The following is a 20,244-nucleotide window of genomic DNA, read 5'->3' as shown; positions in this document are numbered from 1 at the left end:
AATACCTTTCATGCCTGTGCATTCCTTCACATTTACTCTCACTAAGCACTTGCCAAAGGCCAAGAACACTTCCAGCCGGGGCTGGGCAGCCCACCGCAGAGAATGCACCCTCAGAGAGCTGACCGCCTGCTGCACGTGTGTGAAGATATGCATTCAGAGAGGCTGTATGGGCAAAGTTAAATCAGCAGTAGTGTTACCAAAATAGCATCAAACTAAGAATAGCTGTCTTCAGCTACAGAGTGATTGCTGGTCTACTAAGGCAAAACATGAAAAGTTTAACTTGCTGCTGGCAGTACTTAATTTCAGGGTTTTGTTAGAATAAGGACAGGTAGCTGAAATGGTAGGTAGAAACCCAGTAATGACTTGGGCTGTCATTGTTAGCATAAGAGTCTATATTTATCTTTATATTTTAAAGCTTTATTTTGATGAATTTTACAGTTGAGCCTGGTCTCTACAGACTGAGCTGATGCTTTGTCTGTATCGAATGCTTACAATATATGGAATGAGTTTCTGCTACTATGTTTCTTTGGAAAAACAGTTCCTTTTTATATAGAATAACCTCTGCCAAAGCTGGATAACTGGGTCAGACTCAGGATTTTTTATGTGGAAAAGTCTGGGCTATGGCCATCTCAGATTTAATGTACGTAACACCAGTGGTTTGCCACTAGGAGTTTTGAGGGCATTGTTCTGACCTCAATCTGCTCATGCAACCACTGAAACAAATTAAAGAGCAAAAGAACTATGCAGCTGTTAGCATGGAAAGGGCTGTTGGAGGTTGTTGAAATAAACAACAAGGGGAAGTCCTATAGCAAGTAGTATAATCTTTGGTTTCCCTGCAGCTGATACACAGTTATGGATAAATGAACCTAAATTTTAGCACTAAAGTTCATATACATGGAGTATAATCACATTTGTATTCTAAAAATGTAGTTAAAACAATGTAAAAGTTGTTTCTTTTCCAAGTAGAAGTTAAAACGGGAGATATAATTCTAGATGAGCTAGAGCTGTTTACTGTGTTTCCCACTGGCAAATTGTTAGGACTATTTTGGGAAATACAAAAATGATTGGGAACAGAAAAAACAATCTGGGAAATAAAAAGGAGTGAACTTGTGGTGAGGCAGTGAAGCTTGTGAGGTGTAGGTTAAACCAGGCCTGGGAAGAGTTTGTGCAGAAAGTGAGCACCCTGCCTAAAAAAACATTGGGAAAAGTCGGAACCATTGAGTGAAAGCTTCGTTATTCTTCCAGACCTGTTTTGTTTCATTTTACTAGTATGTGGCAATCCTCACTATCAGAATTTCAGACTAGGAGGTAACAGTGCTGGAGATCACTGCTTTACTGGGAAAAGGAACAGAGGTAGAGTAGCCAAAACAGTTTTGGGAAGCCCAAGCCAAGGCTTGACACAGATCCTGTTGTCGTAAGTCAAGCAGGTTTATTTCCTTTTTTTAAGGTTTGTTTGGTAACTGAGACATAAAGTGATTGTGAAAAGATTTTATCATAATGTGTATGAAAAGGGGACAGTGTCCATCTCCTGCACTCAGTCTCAGCCCCCAGCTTTCTCACTGTGTTTTTTACCAACAGAAGTTTTCCCTTGTGTTAATAGACTTAAAAAGGAACAGCCACTCTGAGTGTAACAATGTACAAATGGTCAGACTGCTATTTTTCATTTTTCTTGACTAAACAGGCTAAGTATCCTGAAAGAACAATATTTGGGCTTCAGCCAGCATGGTCAGGTGCATGGTCCATTAACCACATTTCTTAGGCTTACAATCTTGCTCTTTCAAGCATAATTACTTTTCTCTGATAGCGTCCTCTGTAGTCATTAGCAGATCCAACAAGGAGGGAGAGACGTTTGTGCACAACTTTATGTGAGAGACTCCCCTGTTGAGGTCATATGTGAGGACCATGCTGCAGTTTCTGGGGAAGCAAACTTCTTACTTTATGGTTGTTATATCCATGGTGCCGCTTATGACGTACACCACAGGTTCATAATTCAGCTTTACGGTTCCTACATTACTATATATGAAATTGGATCTCTAAAGGTTTCAAAAACTTATAACAAATAAGTGTAATTGGAGATGGTTTTACTATTTCTCAGGCACAGATAAAAAGATACATAACTCATGCTGAGTAATTGCAAAGCCAACACTTGAAATTAAATACCCCCAAATACTAGAAAGCCCATAAGAAGCAACTTAGCTGGTTTCCCAGTCAAAGACTCTCAACCTTAACAACTCTTAACTATCTTTAGTGTCAGATAAGTTGTCAATTAATAATTTCTTGTCCTCTAATTCTAATTTTCTTAAAGAAAATGTTTACTAATCTCTGTTAGACCACATTCTGCTATTTTAAATCACATTGACCAGCACGGTACTGCATCAGTAGTGAGCCTCACTAAGTGTAAGTATTGGTGTACACAACTGACAGGAGATATTCTCATGACATAAGATGCTGTTAACAAAAAGTGAGTGAGCTCTCAGGACATGAGTCTTCATGCTTAGTTGAAGACATGCAACAGCACTAATAGTTGTTGGAATAGTTGTTTACGCAGCAGTCAAGTCAGTAACTTGTAGAAGCAGATGAATAATTCAGATATGCAGGTACCAGAAGTGTCTAGGCACGCTGTGTTGTTGGACTGTGAGTAGTGTCGACAGTGACATAGTTGCAATATTTTCATTGCAATTTTCATCTTGTTATAAGGAAAGATCTAATTCAAACCTAGTTATATTTGAAGTCAAATATATACAATGTGATTTGGTAAAATTCCTTCATCAGAAGTTTCACATTTTTACCAGAAATGGTTAGGTATTTATAATTTGCTGTACAAGTAGTGTAAGTATTTTATCATAACTTCAAGTGAATCCATGGCTTGTTATTTATTGCCTTATGCTCTACAGAAGTGATTTATAAAGCCATGTTCTGCACTGCCTGTTACTTTGTATTCTCTGTGTTAGATGTATCATCAATATCATTAAATGAATTCACAGTGACATTGCTCTGGAACCATGTTTTTTGATACAAGGGTAACAGAACATAAATCAAGAATTATGTTTAATTCATAAGAGGCACCAATCTCTCATTTAGGTGTAGGCTGGGCTAGAAGGTGTCAAAAATATGCTTTACAATACCTCTTCTGATTGCATTTCAGACCCTCTCTATATACCCTTATGTTCTCTGTGGGAATAATATATAGCAGTTCGGTGCAGTTTGTCAAGTGCATAACATTTGTGGTTTTATTTATTTGGGTACAAATGGTATCATTATTTTTACTGCAAGCCAAAAAGGAATATATTTTCATGAATATACTTAAAATTATTCTTAAGGGAATGTATAAATTTAAAGGTAAGTCTTGCCTATTCTGTGCAATAAGTAGCATTGTCAATTATTTAAATTACACTTTAAAAATCTAATACTTTCTGGTATTTATTACTGTTATTTTTACTTCTCTCCCTGCAGAATATAAATAAACCTTCAATTTAATCTTTCTTTAATTACCTCTTCAAATTCCTCTTGAATTAGTGCATTGAAATCCAAAGCGTCAAAAAGCCTGTAAGGATATTTATTTAGTATCTGTTTACTTTTTATTAATTTTATGTAAATATTTCTGTCCCATTTAGCTTTTGTAAAACAAAATAATCTTACAAAAGCCTAAACTTAGGATCAGCGCCGACTTGAAAATGTGCTTTTACCTCACTGTTATTCCAAGTGTATATGAACTCTTGACAGCACCATTCATATATAATGGTAATTCTGAAGCAATAACATTTAACTCTTCATGCTGCTGATGCAATTATTAGAAGTGCTAATTATGCAAGATCTATGGGTGACTCCAGAGCTGTCATTTGCTAGAAGTTTGTTCACTGCCTGGCTGTAAGAAGTGGGACATGTCCTCTTCAACATTTCTCAGACTTGCCAAAATAGTCATCACGTATTTTAAATATATGACTGAAAGGAGTTACATTGATGAGAGAATACTAATATTTATACCTATAGCAAAACTAGAAAACCCCATATTTTGTGAAATGAAGGAATAAGTTTTGTTCAGTATTTTGAACTATTTTTCTTAATGGAAACAAAGTACCACAAAACAAATAGCATATCGCTGCGCAGGGAGAGAAATCAGACTTCAGGCTCCTCATGTCACAGCTTTCATGCCCTGCCCTGTGAATATAAATTTGGAATAAGCATGGATCAATGTGTAAAGGAGTTGTATTGCCTGTACCCCTCACCGCAGCTTGCTGTCACAGCTGCCTGTCCTTGATCTGCAGTGGTGGAGACAGGACACATCCTATGGGCCCTCTGTCCTCATGGTGCTATTTTATCTGCTCTAAGATAATCATGCTTTTATTGTTTCATTTGATGAAAATTTGAGAGTGTCTGAATTTCTTTCTGAGATGCAAAGGAAGCACATTTCAGAGACCTGTCATGCCTCCAAAAATGGGATTTCTGTTCTCTTTACAGGCCTGACTAAAAGACTAGAGCTACTATAAACTTTATTCAGTGGACAATGTTTGCTTTGTCATGAAGATTAGAAGAACATTTGTGTTAGAATGAGGGAAAAAATAAATGTAAACATATGACAAAATTTTGTACACAAACCTGGAAGAGTGTTGGGTTTTTTTTGTTTGTTGTCTTTTTTGTTTTTTTTTGTGTGTGTTTGGTTTTGTTTTTTTTTTCACTTAAAAATATGTTGAAAGGGAAATGTTTGGCTTAATATTATCTTTTTACCTTGGCTTTGCAATTAAAAATTCTATCCAAAGACTTAGACACTCTTCTAGAACAAAAAACATCTATACATGAAAATCAGAAATTCCCATTAGTATTTTATTGCTTAAATGTCTTCAAAAAATGCTTTATCCTGAACACCCCATTGGCCCTTCCTCCCCCTGCAATGATGGCCTGTGGGGCCATTGATATCTTGGAGCCTTTCCTCCCAGTATTGTGCTGGGTGATGTTGGGGATGTGACCAGTGGGTTTTGGGAAGGTGTGTGGATACTGAATGATCCATTGGTTTCATAGGAAGTTGTAGCCCACAGATTCCCAGGTCTTCCTGGGCATCCCTCCCAGCTCTGCTGGCAGCCAGCACCCAAACTACAGCAGACTAGTTTGGGACACCTTCTCCTCGATTTTACAAAGAAAATGGATATCTTCTTAGTTGTGGCATCCTTAGGCAGGGCATAAGGGGGCTCAGGAAATAGTACCTGCTTAATGATATTAATGTGTTCAAGACCACAGAGCTCCTTTAGGATCAGAGGTTAACAGTGCAATAACTGCAAGCTTATTTAATCTTCTAGTACTTCTAAAATAACAGTGGCTAGGGTCATTTTTCTTTGTTATGTTGTGTGTCCTTTCATTAGGAAGGTTATGTTTGAAAATGGGGACTGCTGTGCATGGTGACATAGTACAGATCCATTTCCCAGGCGAATGTCCAGTTCAGTCACTAAGTAATAGCGAAATTTTCTGTTACCAGCATTGAAAGCTGATCAAAAGAGATCAAAATTCTTTACAGTGTCCTTATTGGTAAACTTCAAAAGAGCAAATACCAGTGTGGAAAATACTGACATAATTTTATATAGAGTAAATAATACAGCCAGAGAATGTTTAGGTGCAATATACAGAGAGAAATAAAAATAAATACATCATTTGAAATTCTGAAACTAAACCATACTGGCAAACATGTGTCCACTGAGTATTTTTAACATACAAACAGAGTCTTCAGTTTAAATGTAAGGGATGGATCAGTAAAATCAAAACAGAAGACGAGCAGTAACGTCATGCAAGAAGGTTTAGGGACTTGGAATTACATGATCTTGAGGTCCTTTCCAACCCTAACCATTCTATGATTCTGTGAATCCAAACCTATTATAAGCTGTTAAACTGATGAATCCTCAAAAATGGATGTAGGCAGAAGCTAAAAGGCATAGATCATGGGCTGTATTTTAAAATGTTTTGTTGTTTGCAGTACATTGTTTTTTGCTGTCTTCCTACTAGAATAACATAGCAGAGTTAATCTTTGCCAATGAATGAAGTCTGCCTGTTTCCTTAGCATGTACCAAACAAGTGGTACTGCATAGTTAGTGCTGCTATTTTTACAGCATTGTTTTTAGGTGGTGTTCTCAGATATGTCTTATTTTCCTCTGAATAAGATAATTGAATCTCTGTCATCTGTATGCCTTTACCAGTTTACTGCTATTCCTTCCATCTGTCTGATGGGTCTTACTTCAAGTCTTTTGACTCACAGCTACATTCATCCTATCCATAGGGACACAGTATCTTCTAGCTTCTATAATGTTTTTTTTTTTTATTGTAGGTTTTCAATATTTCAGCCATTTTCTGTGCAGATGTGGGATTTATTTTCCAGAGATCAACAGATGTTTGGTGACCATTCAGAATGGGTAGTTGCCATTTAAAATGGGAAATACTTGTGATACCTTTATGTGACTTTGCATCAAAACTAGTATCTGTTATGAATCCTTCCATAATGACAATCCTTGGAAGTCTGTTTAGTTTTACTTAGACTGTATGGGAAGATTTATCTAGGGGATGGTATGTCACTGCTGCTCCTGAATTTAACCTGAGCAGTGTCTCTTCCCTAATGGTACAGGGGCTTATACTAAATGCAGCGGTTTCTTAGTTGAAGAGGAGAGAATCACAAGAGCAAACCCACAGTTTTTGTTGTTGTTTCTTTGATGCAGTCTTTAAAAAAAAATTAAAAACTCTGGTACTCTGAAAACCCCCTTAGAATCTCAGTTCTCTTTTGTCATTAAGCGTTAGCTCAAGTTTGCTGTTTTATTAATCAACCATAAACTTCTTAGCTATACAAATTGCAGATGAATTTCCCTAATTTCCACTGCCACTGCTGTATACAGCGCCAGATGTGCAGGTCTCCAATGAATGCCCTCATCTGGAATACTTGGTATTTGGGATTCCAGACATGGGAATATGAGCTCCCAAGCAGTATTTCAAGTAACAGAGCAGTAATTATTTGTGTATATTTGAAAAGTTTGCCTTCCTGACAGCATTACTGAACTGAATTCCCAATATATTTCTTTTGACTGGAAACTGTCATTAGCAGATAAATGAAGAGTCGAAGTCTGGTAGCTTTTCACCCAATAATTGCCTTTTTTTCTTCACCTGGGACTGATGTTGGGACTGTGCAGAACATCAACAGGATATTTTCCTACAAAGATTCATTCTGGTGTTGTGCTCATTCTGCCAAAGATTTCCGAAAACAAATCTGTACTCAGAGGAAAAATGAGTTGGTAACAAAGAACATCCATCTATCCTGAAGTTTTTACATTTTTGCTTAGATTCTCTGTTAGTTTGTTTTTTTTTTTAAAGGCTGTGGTAATAAATCTCTTCATTAATACTTTAAGAGAAATGTTCTTAGAGTTTGATGTCTTTTTCAGTAATAAGCTTAAAGAATTACCAATACATTATCAGAAGAAGATATTATGGCAATGTAGCTTAGGGTAATTTATTTCTGAGTAAGATAAGTCATGGATTGTTTCCTAGTAAGAAACATGAGTTCCAGCTCATTATTATTGGAACAGTATATTATATGGGAGGCTGCTGTCCAAATGAGTTGTAAATTGAGAGAATTTATGCCTGGGTCAAGTGAGCAACTAATTCAAGCTAAAGTTCAAACAGCAGTTTTTGTTTAACATAATCTTGATAGTTCTAGTAGTGTTTTATTATGCAAAAACATCCACAAATACCAGAACTGTGAACATGGATGTGCTGTTGGGCAGTTTGGCAAAAAGTAAAGCAGGGCTATGTGTGTTTGATGAATATATCTGACCCTGATTTGAGCAGGAAGTTGGTCTGGAGACCTCCTGAAGTCACTTCCAGCCTCAGTTTTCTTATGGTCCTATGATCCTCTCTGGGGTCATGGTTTCTTGGGTGGAGGAAGAAAGAATTCTGCTCATGGCTCAGAAGAAGCTGAATTCACCCATTTTGGAGCTGGCAGCAAGAGGGAAGTTGGATCCTGGCCACAGTTGCCAGCTCACAGGGACAGAGCTCCCATCCACAGCAGAAGTGGAGGCCAGCACTAAGTGATGCTGGGCCATTGCTAACGCTCTGCAAGGTGATCACTAGGGCTTTGTTCAGCCTTAACAGCTCCTGGAAGTTGCTGGGTTGGAAAGGAGGGCTGGAGAACAGGACCTACTGTGGAAAGACACTGAGAACTGGTTGTTACTGCCCCTGTACTCTGCTCTCATGAGACTCCAGTTGGAGTATTGTGCACAGTTCTGGTGTCCTCAACATAAAAAGGACATGGGGGAGCTATTGGAACAAGTCCAGAGGAGGGCCACGAGGATGATCAGGGGACTGGAGCACCTCCCATATGAAGACAGGCTGAGAAAGTTGGGGCTGTTCAGCCTGGGGAAGAGAAGGTTGCGTGGAGACCTCCTAGCAGCCTTCCAGTATCTGAAGAGGGCCTATAGGGATGCTGGGGAGGGACTCATCATTAGGGACTGTAGTGATAGGACAAGGGGTAATGGGGTAAAACTTAAACAGGGGAAGTTCAGGTTAGATATAAAGAAGAAATTCTTTACTGTAAGGGTGGTGAGGCACTGGAACAGGTTGCCCGAAGAAGTGGTAAATGCTCCATCCCTGGCAGGGCTCAACACCAGGTTGGATGAAGCCTTGGGTGGCATGGTTTAGTGTGAGGTGTCCCTGCCCATGGCAGGGGTGTTGGAACTGAATGATTTTAAAGTCCTTTCCAACCCAAACCATTCTATGATTCTCTTTTAAATCTGTTTGTATTTGATCTCTCCGTCTGAGGTGGGAGAGGTTAGAAATTATTTAGGTAATTCAGGTCTCTGAGTGTGTCTTAATCCAAACCTTAAGACATTACTCAAATGGGCATCTCTGAAACATCTCTGAAGAAATGCATAAGCATGCCATGAGCGGCAGGATCCATGAAGCCCAGTTTTGGGCCAGTAAGTCCCCGTAGCACCCACATTGCAGTACTCCCACAGATGCCCTCACACCATGTCTCACACTCGCCTACAATGCCTCCAGGGTCCAGGAATAGCCTCCTATCCTTCGCCAGTACATCCAGCTCCTGCTATTGATGCCAGGCCCCTTCATCATAGTCTCTCCAGTTTATGCCATGTACCTGATGTCATTCCACCTGCTTGTTTTGGCTTGGGTTCTGTGGCACTTAACAAGTTTGTCATTTTTTCAGTGGCTGATGGAATTAATTATTCTCCTAAGGCAGTATTTCACCTGCCTGTTTCTAGTTCTATGCTGGTATGGTCTTCAGGGATATATGTTTTCTTCCAACACATAAATCTGGCTGAAAATTAAAAACCATGCAGGAGAAATAACTGTCTTTGTATGATTAGTGACCCTGCATTTTTTTTCAAGGGGTTCACCATATTCCCAGCAAGCAGGAGGTAAATGAGAATAAGGAGAGAATAACAGGTCTTCAATACCAACAGTAATAGGCTCTTCCTAGTTTGATTTTGATCAGTCTGTGAAAGGTTAACATATTTCATTAATTTTTCACTCCTCTAAAAACTTCTAGGACTGTGGGGAGAGTGCAAAGAAGCATTAGACAAGGAGTGTAATACTTCAGTGTTCGGTGAAGCCTTGGGAAGGGAAACCTGCCCCACATGCTCTGGAGAGCAGCCTGTGGACACTTTGATTTTTGATGGAACATTTTCTAGCTTTAGAATAAAGAGGCAGATTTTATCCTTCCATTGTAAGCTGATTTTGTATATTATGGATGCACGAGTTGCATCAATGTAATTAATATTGAAATGAGGTTTTTTAAAGAAATTGGGTTAATTTGGCTATTTGAGGATTTCTCTGTGTGGGTTGTACAGCAAATACAGGGAATGAGGTTCCAGATTCTCATGTGATCCAGCTCATCCACAGCTGTTAGCAACATCCTTTGGGAACAGCTAAAGCAGGTTAGAGCAGGCTGCTCAAACTTTAACTGGGAAATGGATAGCAATACAGATGACGTGAGAGCAATGAACTGAAAAGGTAGCCTTAAAATCCTTTTTTTCCATTATTTAGAATCTCTTAAAACCAACATTGTTTTCATCATAGGATCTCTTATGCTTCTAGATCTTAAGTGTTTTAAACTTTTCACTGTATTAGCTGAATATGTTATTTCTTATCACTTTTCATGTAAAAAAATACATCACACCAGAAAACCCCAGAGCATCAACTGCTTTCAAACTCTTGAGCTTCTGGAATCATGCAGAATCCTTGGCACTTCTGGTGGATATTCTGAGATACACAACCATAAACTCGTGGATAGGGAGCGTCAGTATCACAGGTATCTACACAAAGTGCTCGACATAATGGACTGTTTAATTCTTTTATATTATGAAAAGCAGTTCTCAAAATAAGTTTTGATTAATCTGATTAGAATCAAACCTTGATTTTATTTCTTTGCTTTTACCTGACATCCAAAACCTTAGAATCATGGGTGTGGAATATAATGCAAACTGGAAGGGATCTCAGGAGGTCTCTAGACCACTATCCAGCTCCAAATAGGGTCAGACCAGGTTGCTCAGGGCTTTAATCCAGTTGGATACAGCAGCAGTGGAGAGGAACTGCACAACCTTCCTTAGCTGACTGATGTCAGGTCCCCCCAGTCATCTCTTCTTCAGGCTGAACGAGCCCTGGTGCCTCAGCCTCTCCTGACAGCACACATTCTCCAGCCCCAGACATCTTGGTGGCCTCTTCTGAACTCACCTGTAAATTAGCACTGTTAATTAGTACATGTTGTTAAGAAAAGAATAACACTCATCATAGAAGCATATAGGAAATAACTATGTTCTACATGTCCATTTACTTACTACCTCTGTGTTCCTTTAGATATGTCAAGTACTATACAACCCACAGTAACTTTAACGTTTCCTCTTGTGATGCAGGAAAAGACACAGGGCTTTTTGTTCTTGAAGGATAATTTAGGTGATTGAATGCTATCTTGATTGAATAGTGGCCTTAGAAGACTAAATAAGTAAAATTTGGGAAAACCAGTACTTTTTGTACCAAAAGATGTAATATATTCCGTGCTTAGGGTTAAATATAGGTTTCAAACAGTTATAAATATGCAATGCATTAAAAAACTAAAATCCATACAATCAGTGTTTCATTAGATAATAAAGTACAGTATATTGCAAAACCTGAGACAAGGACATTCTCTCCCAGACACTAAAAAAGGTGGGAAACAGGGACGTATTTGTTGGCACTGTGTCAGTAGAGAGACAATAGATGCTTGTTTTATTATTTATATGAGCTGACTGCTTGGCAGATGCCACTGCAATAACCTTTTATTTGAAAAGTAGAAAAAATAGAATTTGCTTTCCTTTATAATCACACAATGCAAAATACTAATGAAAATGTTGGATTTCCTGTAGCTGAGAAGTATTGTCCTAATCTGCTTTCAGTCAGCAAGAAGCTCTAATCATTCCAGTCACATAAAACTAGATAGAATTAAAAAAAAAACATAATTTTATTCTCTGAGGTACAAAGGAAAGGAGGATGAAAATGTTTATGTACAGTTTAAAATGATAATTCTTACTTTTATATTCTCTCATAATACATATATACTGTTCTGTTATATCCCTTTTTTGTATTCACACCTTGCAACCAAATAAAAGTTTAGTGGTTTTTAGGACTACAAAATAATGTTCTTATAAATTGTGAAATGTAGGGGCCGAAGCTGCCTGTGCACCCTTCTGCTTCAAGTGCTGTAGCCTTGAATCCATTCCATGCAGTACATTAAATCTCTTTCATTTAACTGCAGTGTTCCTTTCCTTGTATTTACCCCAAATTATCATATTGTCTCTCAAGCATATAAACTTTCTTTTTAATGCCGAAGAGCAACAGCCAAACCCACCTTATGTCTTACAACTGTCTTGTGTGTGCTAGACCACATACATATACAGTCAAAAATGTACACATCAGGGTAACACACAGGAGTGTGCACGGACCACTACACGTTTTAAAAGATGCTCAAGTGTGGCTGAAGTTGTAGGTTTTAAAAATGCATGTTTTGCATAGGGTACATGGAATGACGTAAAATTTCTGCAAGACTAGCTGGGTGCAGGTTGTGTCTAGTAACATGAAAAGAGTTACAATTAGCTATCCATAGTGTGTAGGTAGAGTGCGGGAGGGAAAAATAGCCCATCTCTGCATATAGTGTGTTTTATCCAGTGAGACTTTCTGACAGTCATATCAATGTTTTGATGCATGTTTTGTTAATGGCAGTGTGTTCTCAGGTAAAGGCAGTTGATAGGCCTGACCAACTTGGTGGCCTTCTATGATGGGCCTACAGAACTGATGGGTAGGGGCAAAAAGATTGACATTGTCTACCTGGACTTGTGCAAAGTGTTCAACACTGTCCTGCGCAATATCTTTGTCTCTAAACTGAAGAAATGTCAATTTGATGATGGACCACTCAATGGATAAAGAATTGGCTGAATGGCCACACGCAGAGAGTTGCGATCAACAGCCCAATGTCCAAGTGAAGAACTGGTAACAAGTGCTGTCCCTCAGGTGTCGGTGTTGGGACCGGTCTTGTTCAACATCTTTGTCACTGACATGGACAGTGGGATTGAGTGCGCCCTCAGCAAGTTTGCCGATGACACCAAGCTGTGTGGTTTGGTTGATATGCTGGAGGGAAGGAATGCCATCCAGAGGGACCTTGACACGCTTGTGAGGTGGACTGATGCCAAGTGCAAGGTCCTGCACCTGCGACAGAGCAATCCCAGGCACAGCTATAGGTTGGGCAGAGAAGAGATACAGAGCAGCCCTGCGGAGAAGGACTTGGGGGTCTTGGTCAATGAGAAACTTAACATGAGCCGGCTTCAGTGTGTGCTCGCAGCCCAGAAACCAACCATGTCCTATAGTGCAGCTGCTAGCAGCAGGCATAGGGTTAAGCTCTGCTAGTGCAGGTAAAAATTTAACCTCTTTTTAATAGGTCCTATTGAAAACCTTTCCGGGGTGTCATGATATGAGGTGTTGTACTGTAGGAACTCTGATTTATTTTTTTTTCCCAGACCCCCCATAAATGTATTTGTCATAGTGCCTTCCCGTGCCAGCGAAAGGCACAGATGCCAAGCACCCCTGTAAGGGCAGAGCAAGTGCTGGGTGTGCTAACCTCAGGGCACAAGCAAGTGGTGACAGCTTCAGGGGAGGGCCTGGGACAGGCACTCTGCTCCTGGACACACAGCTCAGCATGCTGCATCTAATCAACAGGAGGCTGGTAGTGCGCCTCTCTATCTACAGGTTCATGAACGTATACAAGTGTCATTGGATTTCTTTCTCCCATATTACCTGGAATGGTTTGTGCCATTGCACAGGGGACAAATTGGAATTACTTAGGCTATGTTCAGAGGAGCTGGCAATACCGTACTCAAATAAAGTGGTTTTAAGCTTGTTGGCACTTGAGCAGGGTGGCACTTCAAGTCCTATTTCACAGGTGATGTGGACTATGTATAGTTAAGTAGAGAATCAGCAAGTCATATTTCTTTTTTCCTTTTCAGTGACAGACAATATAAAAGTCTTTATTGGAACCTGATTTCAACTTGAATAGTTGCAGTTGAGGAGGGAACATTCTTTACAGAATTACTGTAATTGAAGCATAGGGTTAGTAATGCCTTGAACTGACAGTAAGCTTTGACACCTGATGTAGTCTTCCTGTGTTCAGACCTCTTTCTTCTTCTGTCAGCAGTTTATCTCCTCTTGCTACTTTTAGAACCACAATTTCCCCTTTCTCTCTTGCATAGCCTCAAGCAGAGAAATACATCTAGGCTAATGGAAGTGTGAAGTTAATATTAAAAGAAGCCTTATTACCTCTAAGTTGTTTTTCTTTCTAAGCTCTCACCATGTCAGGATGTTCCCATTGCCTCCCATTTTCCTTTTATTTCTCATCCCTTTGGAAAGATTCATTTGTAGTGAAGAATACCACTGAGGACATGCAAAGCATTTGCATTACCCTTTGGCTGACGGATCAGTTAGATTTGATGAGTCACTTGTCCTTTAGCTGGAAATAAATAAAGTACGTAAATAGTGTACTCTGTAATCAGAGTGAGACTATAGACTAGTCTGGAGTAACAACAATTAATAGTTAGTAGCTAGCCTTCATCTAAGAAGTATTTAACTACATTAAGGACAGTATAGAAACTTGATAAACATCATAAAAATAAGTTACTTGATATCTATGTAAATACAACCCCATAATTAAAAGTTGAATAATTTTCTCTCTTTAGTAATCTTATTCAGGCATTGTAAGTATTTCTTTTTATTACAATTACAATAAATATTATGTAGGTTTTAGACTTGAGTGTGAATATAGGGATGGTTTTGGATCTGTTACGTATTTTTAGAAGAGAAAAATCCAGATTCATGATCTGGTTCCATGAATCTCACCTGTCAGAAAGGAACATTGCCAGCAAAGAAAGTTCAATATAGAAAAGTTATATTTTGCACTTCTTTCTAAAAGTAGCTTAGGTCATGCATAATTGCACTGCATTGTTGTCATTTGCTCCATTAGTAAAGCTTAAATGCATAGAAAAACAAGCAGGTAATACTGGTAAACTGACAGTTGTGATACCCTTAATATCTCTCCGGCTGGTGCAGAACTCATACATATGCCCACTGCAAAACCAATGCTAACATGAGCATATGCTGTAGGAAGCAGCAGTGCCCTCACTGCACGGCACTGTTGTCCCAGGGGGGCAGATTGTTCCTGCTATGGAGCAGCAATAATTGGCTCCTACTTTGCATTATCAAACCAGGGATGATAGACAGAGAAAGATGCAGATCATTCAACTGGCTGATGGCTCTCTGCCCACATCCTCTCTTTCTCACACGCATGCAGAGATCCAGTAAACAGTACAGAGTTTGGTATTATTGGTGTTATTTGGTATTTGTTGCATTCAGACACATACTCGAGCTCCTCTCTGCATGTGGTCCGTGTTTTGAGAGTTTGCTCCTGTCTGCCTCATAAAGGAATTTTGTGGTTGCCATCTCTGTTGTGCACATCCCGAACTGTATCCTGGGCTTTTGCATAAACAGCGTCTCTGAAGTCCCAGACCACTGACAATATAAGTTTTCTTTCTCATTGTCTGTGAAAAGCCCTCTCTTCTACCCTGTCAGACTGGGGAAGGGATAGAAATACACAAAATACCTTTTGTTCCTTAAACATGGCATTTTCATGTATGTGCCCAGTAGCACTGTTGAGCTAGGGTTTTGCTCAAAACATGAAATTCCTGCTGTGAAACACATTTGCAAAACATGTCTGTTGGTGCTGTGTTGGACCCACAGCTGGCTGTGAGATGCCCTACCACTTTCACCTGCTAGAGGAAATCACAGTATCTCATCCTTTTAAAGAAGCCTGGGCACTAGTTTGGCTTTGGAGATTGTTTGGTCCCACTCTGACTCAATTCATCTGCATGTGCTTCATGAGGAGATTTGCAGAAACATATGTAGTGATCATGGGTTCTTGCATATTTATCACAATAAAGATTTAGCAAATTTAGCAACGTTCATGAGACTTACAGACTCAGCTTTCTTGCCTTTATGTACTGGGATGATGTTTTTGTTTCATTCTGTACTCAGTATGGTCACTGGTCAGACAGCAGATGAAGAAATACTGATGAAAAACTATGGCATGATGTTTTGCTGTATTTTATGTAAGTGTTGGAAATCCTAAAATAGTTTCCATGGTGCACATGGTAAGGACTACAAACACCTCACACTGGTAAGGTGATCTCTGGATTGTGGCCAAAACACTGTAGCTAACAGGTGAGGCAAGGCTCTAGCTTCATGCAGATTTAGCTTCTGAAAGTCCAAGCAGGAGGGAAAAGCAGCACAGCTCCCTTCCGCAAGGAGAGGGAGTGCCCTAAAAGGCCTAGGAGCATCAGCTAGCCACAGATTTGCATTTCTCAACACACACATTGGTGTGGAGCTTTTCTAAATGAGCGGGAAGTAAAGTGGATTTCAGGGAAGTTTTCATTTAGTCCTGTTTGTACTCTGACCATTTGCAGATGGGTTTTGCATTGAGGATCCACTATGTATGAAAAATTTAATACTAGATGTGTTACTTCTGTTATTCTTCTGTGAGTGTAAGTGGACTAGTAGCCAAGAGAAGAATTACGCATTTTGACTTTCGGATCGTTCCTTTGTGGTCCTTTCTGACGTTTTCCTAAGCAAGTGAGGCATGCTCCATTAAAGCAGCTCACTGGAAAGCCACAGTCATAAAGTAGTTTTCAGTGTCTTACTGTTAAACTGAGAGGCTCTTTCAAGGAGTTCATATGGATCTATCTTGAGCCCATTAATGCTAATTATTTTCATTACTGATTTGGAGAAAGGATAAAAATCACATGTGAAAAGTGTGTGCGAGTCTAGGCAGATTTTTGAAGAACTTTGGCTGCAAAAAATCAGACTTCAAAGGAACACTGCAAATACTGAAAGGTTTTGAAATCTCTGAGACAAAACTGAAGTTTTGAAGTACTACACTTAGAAAAGAGGGAAGAAATGAGCAATTAGAAATAAAGAATGACTAGCACTGGTAGCATGACAGCTCTGTAAGAGAAAAACAAATCAAACTGCATTGTATTTCTAGCTGATTATGAGAAAACAAAATGACAAATCTTTCTGCATGGTACAGTAGCTGTTCTTTTAGCTACAGGTCATTAATGAGAAATAATCATTCTTCGGACAAAACTGGTGAGACCTCAAGTATGGAAACTATGTGCAGCTATAGGCATATCACTTTCACAAAGACAGAAACAGATTGAGACCAGAGGAGACCAAGAAAACAGTAGATTGTTCAGAAAGTGAATGGTTAGAGGACAGGCAGTGTAAAGATCCGCTTTAGCTTGTCTGAACAATGAGGGAAATAAAAGAAACAACAACTTAATTTGCAGTAAACCCCAGCGCAGCATACCAAGAAATGTTGCACGGGTTCTTTTTTCTTGGAGATGTTTGACAGAGGCCTGGGGCAGGGAGCTTACTTGTCTCTCCCTTTGTTTCCACAGAGGATTCCTGGACACCCGTTCAAGCTGTGCATTTCTACCAGTAGCATATAACAGTACTGCCATTGCTATTGCCTACTGGGTTGTGTGACTGTTAATGTCACAGGGCAGCAGCTCTGCAAACATTTCTTCTGCCCTGCACTGAGGCAGGTACGCTCTCCCAGGCAGAGTGATGTGCTTAGCTTTGCAATGCGCTTACTTTTAATGATGTTCTTCACTGCTGTGAAGCCTGTGCCACTGCTTTTTATTACCAACTTAGCCATTTGGTTTTAGGAGCTTTTCTTTTGCTATACAGAAACAATCCCTACAAGTTATTTTATGAATTTAAAAGGGTGGAGAAAGAAAAACACTGAAGAAAACAGACTGGGACTTCCGATTTGATTAGTCATGCATATAGATATGCATATATAAATAAATACTACATTATTTATTGCTGTCTTTTTTATGTTCACAGGGCTACAGCTACTCATAGGGGCCAAGTAATATTCAAGGATGCCTTAGCACAACAGCTGTGTGAACAGGGAGGTAAGAGCCACCATCATATTAAAAATATCCGACAAATGCGGTTTTGCATTGTACCTGCACATCAGTGTTACTCATCATGAAATTTATTTCACAGAAAACAGTATCAGGATCTTTCATTCTTAAAACTGATTCACGGGCTTCATACTTCCCATTAGTTATCTGGGAAACCTCTCTGTCCTCTCTGCTAAACACTAAGGAATCTACAAAAGTTAAAGTGAATCCTATTGCATTATAGACTTACCTGAAATCAGCTTGCAACAACCAACATTTGCCTTTTTGTCAAAACCACAAGCTGAATTTGAACTCTCACTGTATTAGCTGGAAGCAAAATATGCAACATGCCTGGAGCAAAAGCTCTGCTTACCATCCAGCTCACGCTTTTGTGTGAACCTTTGTGAAGAACCTGCCTTTCCATTTTGTGAAAGTAGACCATCAAATTTTTGCCCATCACCTAGAGCATTTGATCATTTTTAAAGCTAAACAAAATGTTTGACTTACACAAACTTTAAAGATATAATTGCTTGCACAGCTTTTCATAGATACCCTTTTCATAAATAACCTAAAAATGAATGTCCTGTTATTTACAAACAGTACACTGCTTTGAACCTGCTTCAAAGCAGTGGGAAGTAGAGAAGGTATCCATCATTTTTTGTACAAGAGAGAAAGGCATTTCTGTGCTGATCAATGTTTTTTCCACAAAATTCCGGTGATATTTCCGTATAAAAAGAGACAGTAGAACATGGGCCAACTGGTATAAAATAAATATTTCAAAATCAGAAACATGTTGTCATATTAACAAATAAGAGACAATCACAAAAAAACTATATTTTCAGGCAATTAGGTCCATAGCGTTTTTTTTTCCTATGATCTATACAATGGCTTTTGTAATAGGAGGCTGTTGACCATTATTCCAGAAACATATATTGAGTTATTCATATAAAGTATGAATAGTAATGAGGGAAAAATATTTTGATTTTCAATTTCAGCATTTGAGTTTTCAGTATTGTAAGAAGTAAGAAGAGGGATTCAGAGAGGTGACTGAGGATGTTAGTTAGCAAGCTGGGAAGTTAGTTATATTTGAATGAATTAGAAGAAAGTAACACAGGTGCTTGAAATCAGAAATGAGTGATGATCTGAATGGAAAGTGATTGGGCCAGGTGTGTATTGGTATTTTTACTGTGTGGAAGGAAAAAAGGTGGAGAAATCACCAAAATGCATTTGGTGTTAAGAATAGGAGATGAATTGTAGCCTCATAATGTGAAAAAGTAGTGTTCCGGTGTCTAGTATGAGGGGATTTGGGAACAGAAGCGCTAGCAGGATCACAGTTTGGGATGTGCTAAGGAGGATGGTGAGGATACCTCACACAGGGTACTTGCTGGATGGACGCAAGACAAGAGTGGAAAAAATAATATGTAGAGTTATCAGCATAAAATTATGAAAAGCCTCATAAGCAGATGAAATCCTCCAAAGCAGATCTGGATAGTGAGTGCACCACAGCCAAAGGCAGTGTGTGGTGGCCAGAACAGGTAAGAAAAAGAGAAGGAAGTAGAAAACACAGTGATGGCAGAATGACAGAGAGCCAGAGAGCTGGCAGTGACCAGCACAATGAAAGGCACGTGCAAGCAAGCTGGAAAGGAAATTCATGTCTGTCAGTGTCAGAATTAGCATCATAGTCAAGAAGAATTTAGGAAAAGCTAGAAGAAAATACCTTGATAAGCAGAGACTAGTGAGTAGAAATCCATCCATGCAGGCTTGACCATCTTTTCTTCAGACTTGCTGTACCGGGAGTTTTAACAGGAGAGCTGACAGCAGAAATTGTAATTCTTTCACCCTTCTCTGCTTTTCCAATTTTGGAGCATAACCTAACCTCAGACCAACACTTTAGCAATACTTATGTTGGTTAGAACAATGTTATGCTCTGTGTCCTGCCCCCACGTTCACAGGGACTCCGTGAACAAGGAGAAATGGGATTTGTATGTCACTTTTGTGTATCGAATAAAAAATGCTGAGATGTGCCATCCCTGGGCCTTCACTGGCTGCTCAGCTGTGACAGTCCCTGTGCTTCCTCCTCCCACCCAGCCACGGGTAGCCACGTCCTGCACAACTTGCCTGAAAGGGTCTCTATCTTCTGCACCTTGTCGTAGTCTTCTGCATTCTCACAACTTTCATGTTTTCCATGATTTTTCCAGCAATTCTCTTTGCTTCATGCACAGCCACTTCAGAAACTTCCTGGATTTATCTTCTCCAAAGTGTGTGGTGCCATTGTGGTAACTCTGCAAACGTCAGGTTTGACTCGGTCAAGGATCACACAGAGGTACTTGAGCAGCTGACACTGTATGACAGCCATGTAATCAGTCATCAGATTTCCCTGCAATAATGATGTTCAAGCTTCTCAGAGGTTCTCTTGATCCATTTTTTCCCTCACCTTTCCTACCTCAGCCACAGCTTTCTTGACTCACAGAGTCAACCATCCTCTTGCCCGTTGCCCTTCCTCCCATCCATTCCAGCACCAGGCTCTCCTCTGCCTTTTTATTCTTACTTCTTCAGCAGACAGCATGCATTGTGTTAATCCCCCTAACCAGTATTATAACTCTTACACTATAAGGATTAATTTTCCAATTGAAATACAATATGCTTCTTTTTGAAGCAAACCTCAGTTCTTTTTTTTTTGCGGGAAGACAATCACAGTTTAATGTAAACAAAAGATTCTTTC

At 39.4% G+C, this 20,244-nt stretch overlaps 1 protein-coding gene across 2 annotated transcripts in view; it reads left to right on the top strand.

Moving 5' to 3' along the window:
• The window catches only part of RELN (reelin), a 283,813-nt gene that overhangs the window by 93,781 nt on the left and 169,788 nt on the right, over positions 1 to 20,244 (top strand). For both annotated transcript variants that reach the window (XM_057417876.1, XM_057417875.1), the window contains exon 4: positions 17,461 to 17,531. In XM_057417876.1, coding sequence (XP_057273859.1) covers positions 17,461 to 17,531 — 71 coding nt within the window. The remainder of the gene's footprint in view (positions 1 to 17,460; positions 17,532 to 20,244) is intronic.

The sequence above is a fragment of the Pezoporus wallicus genome, unplaced genomic scaffold (assembly GCF_028554395.1).
Source record: "Pezoporus wallicus isolate ANWC-B61680 ecotype Strahan unplaced genomic scaffold, APGP_CSIRO_Pwel_v1 contig_5542, whole genome shotgun sequence".
Classification (NCBI taxonomy): domain Eukaryota; kingdom Metazoa; phylum Chordata; class Aves; order Psittaciformes; family Psittacidae; genus Pezoporus; species Pezoporus wallicus.
The sequence above is the reverse complement of the archived record's forward strand: the minus strand, read 5'-3'. Positions and strand labels throughout refer to the sequence as shown.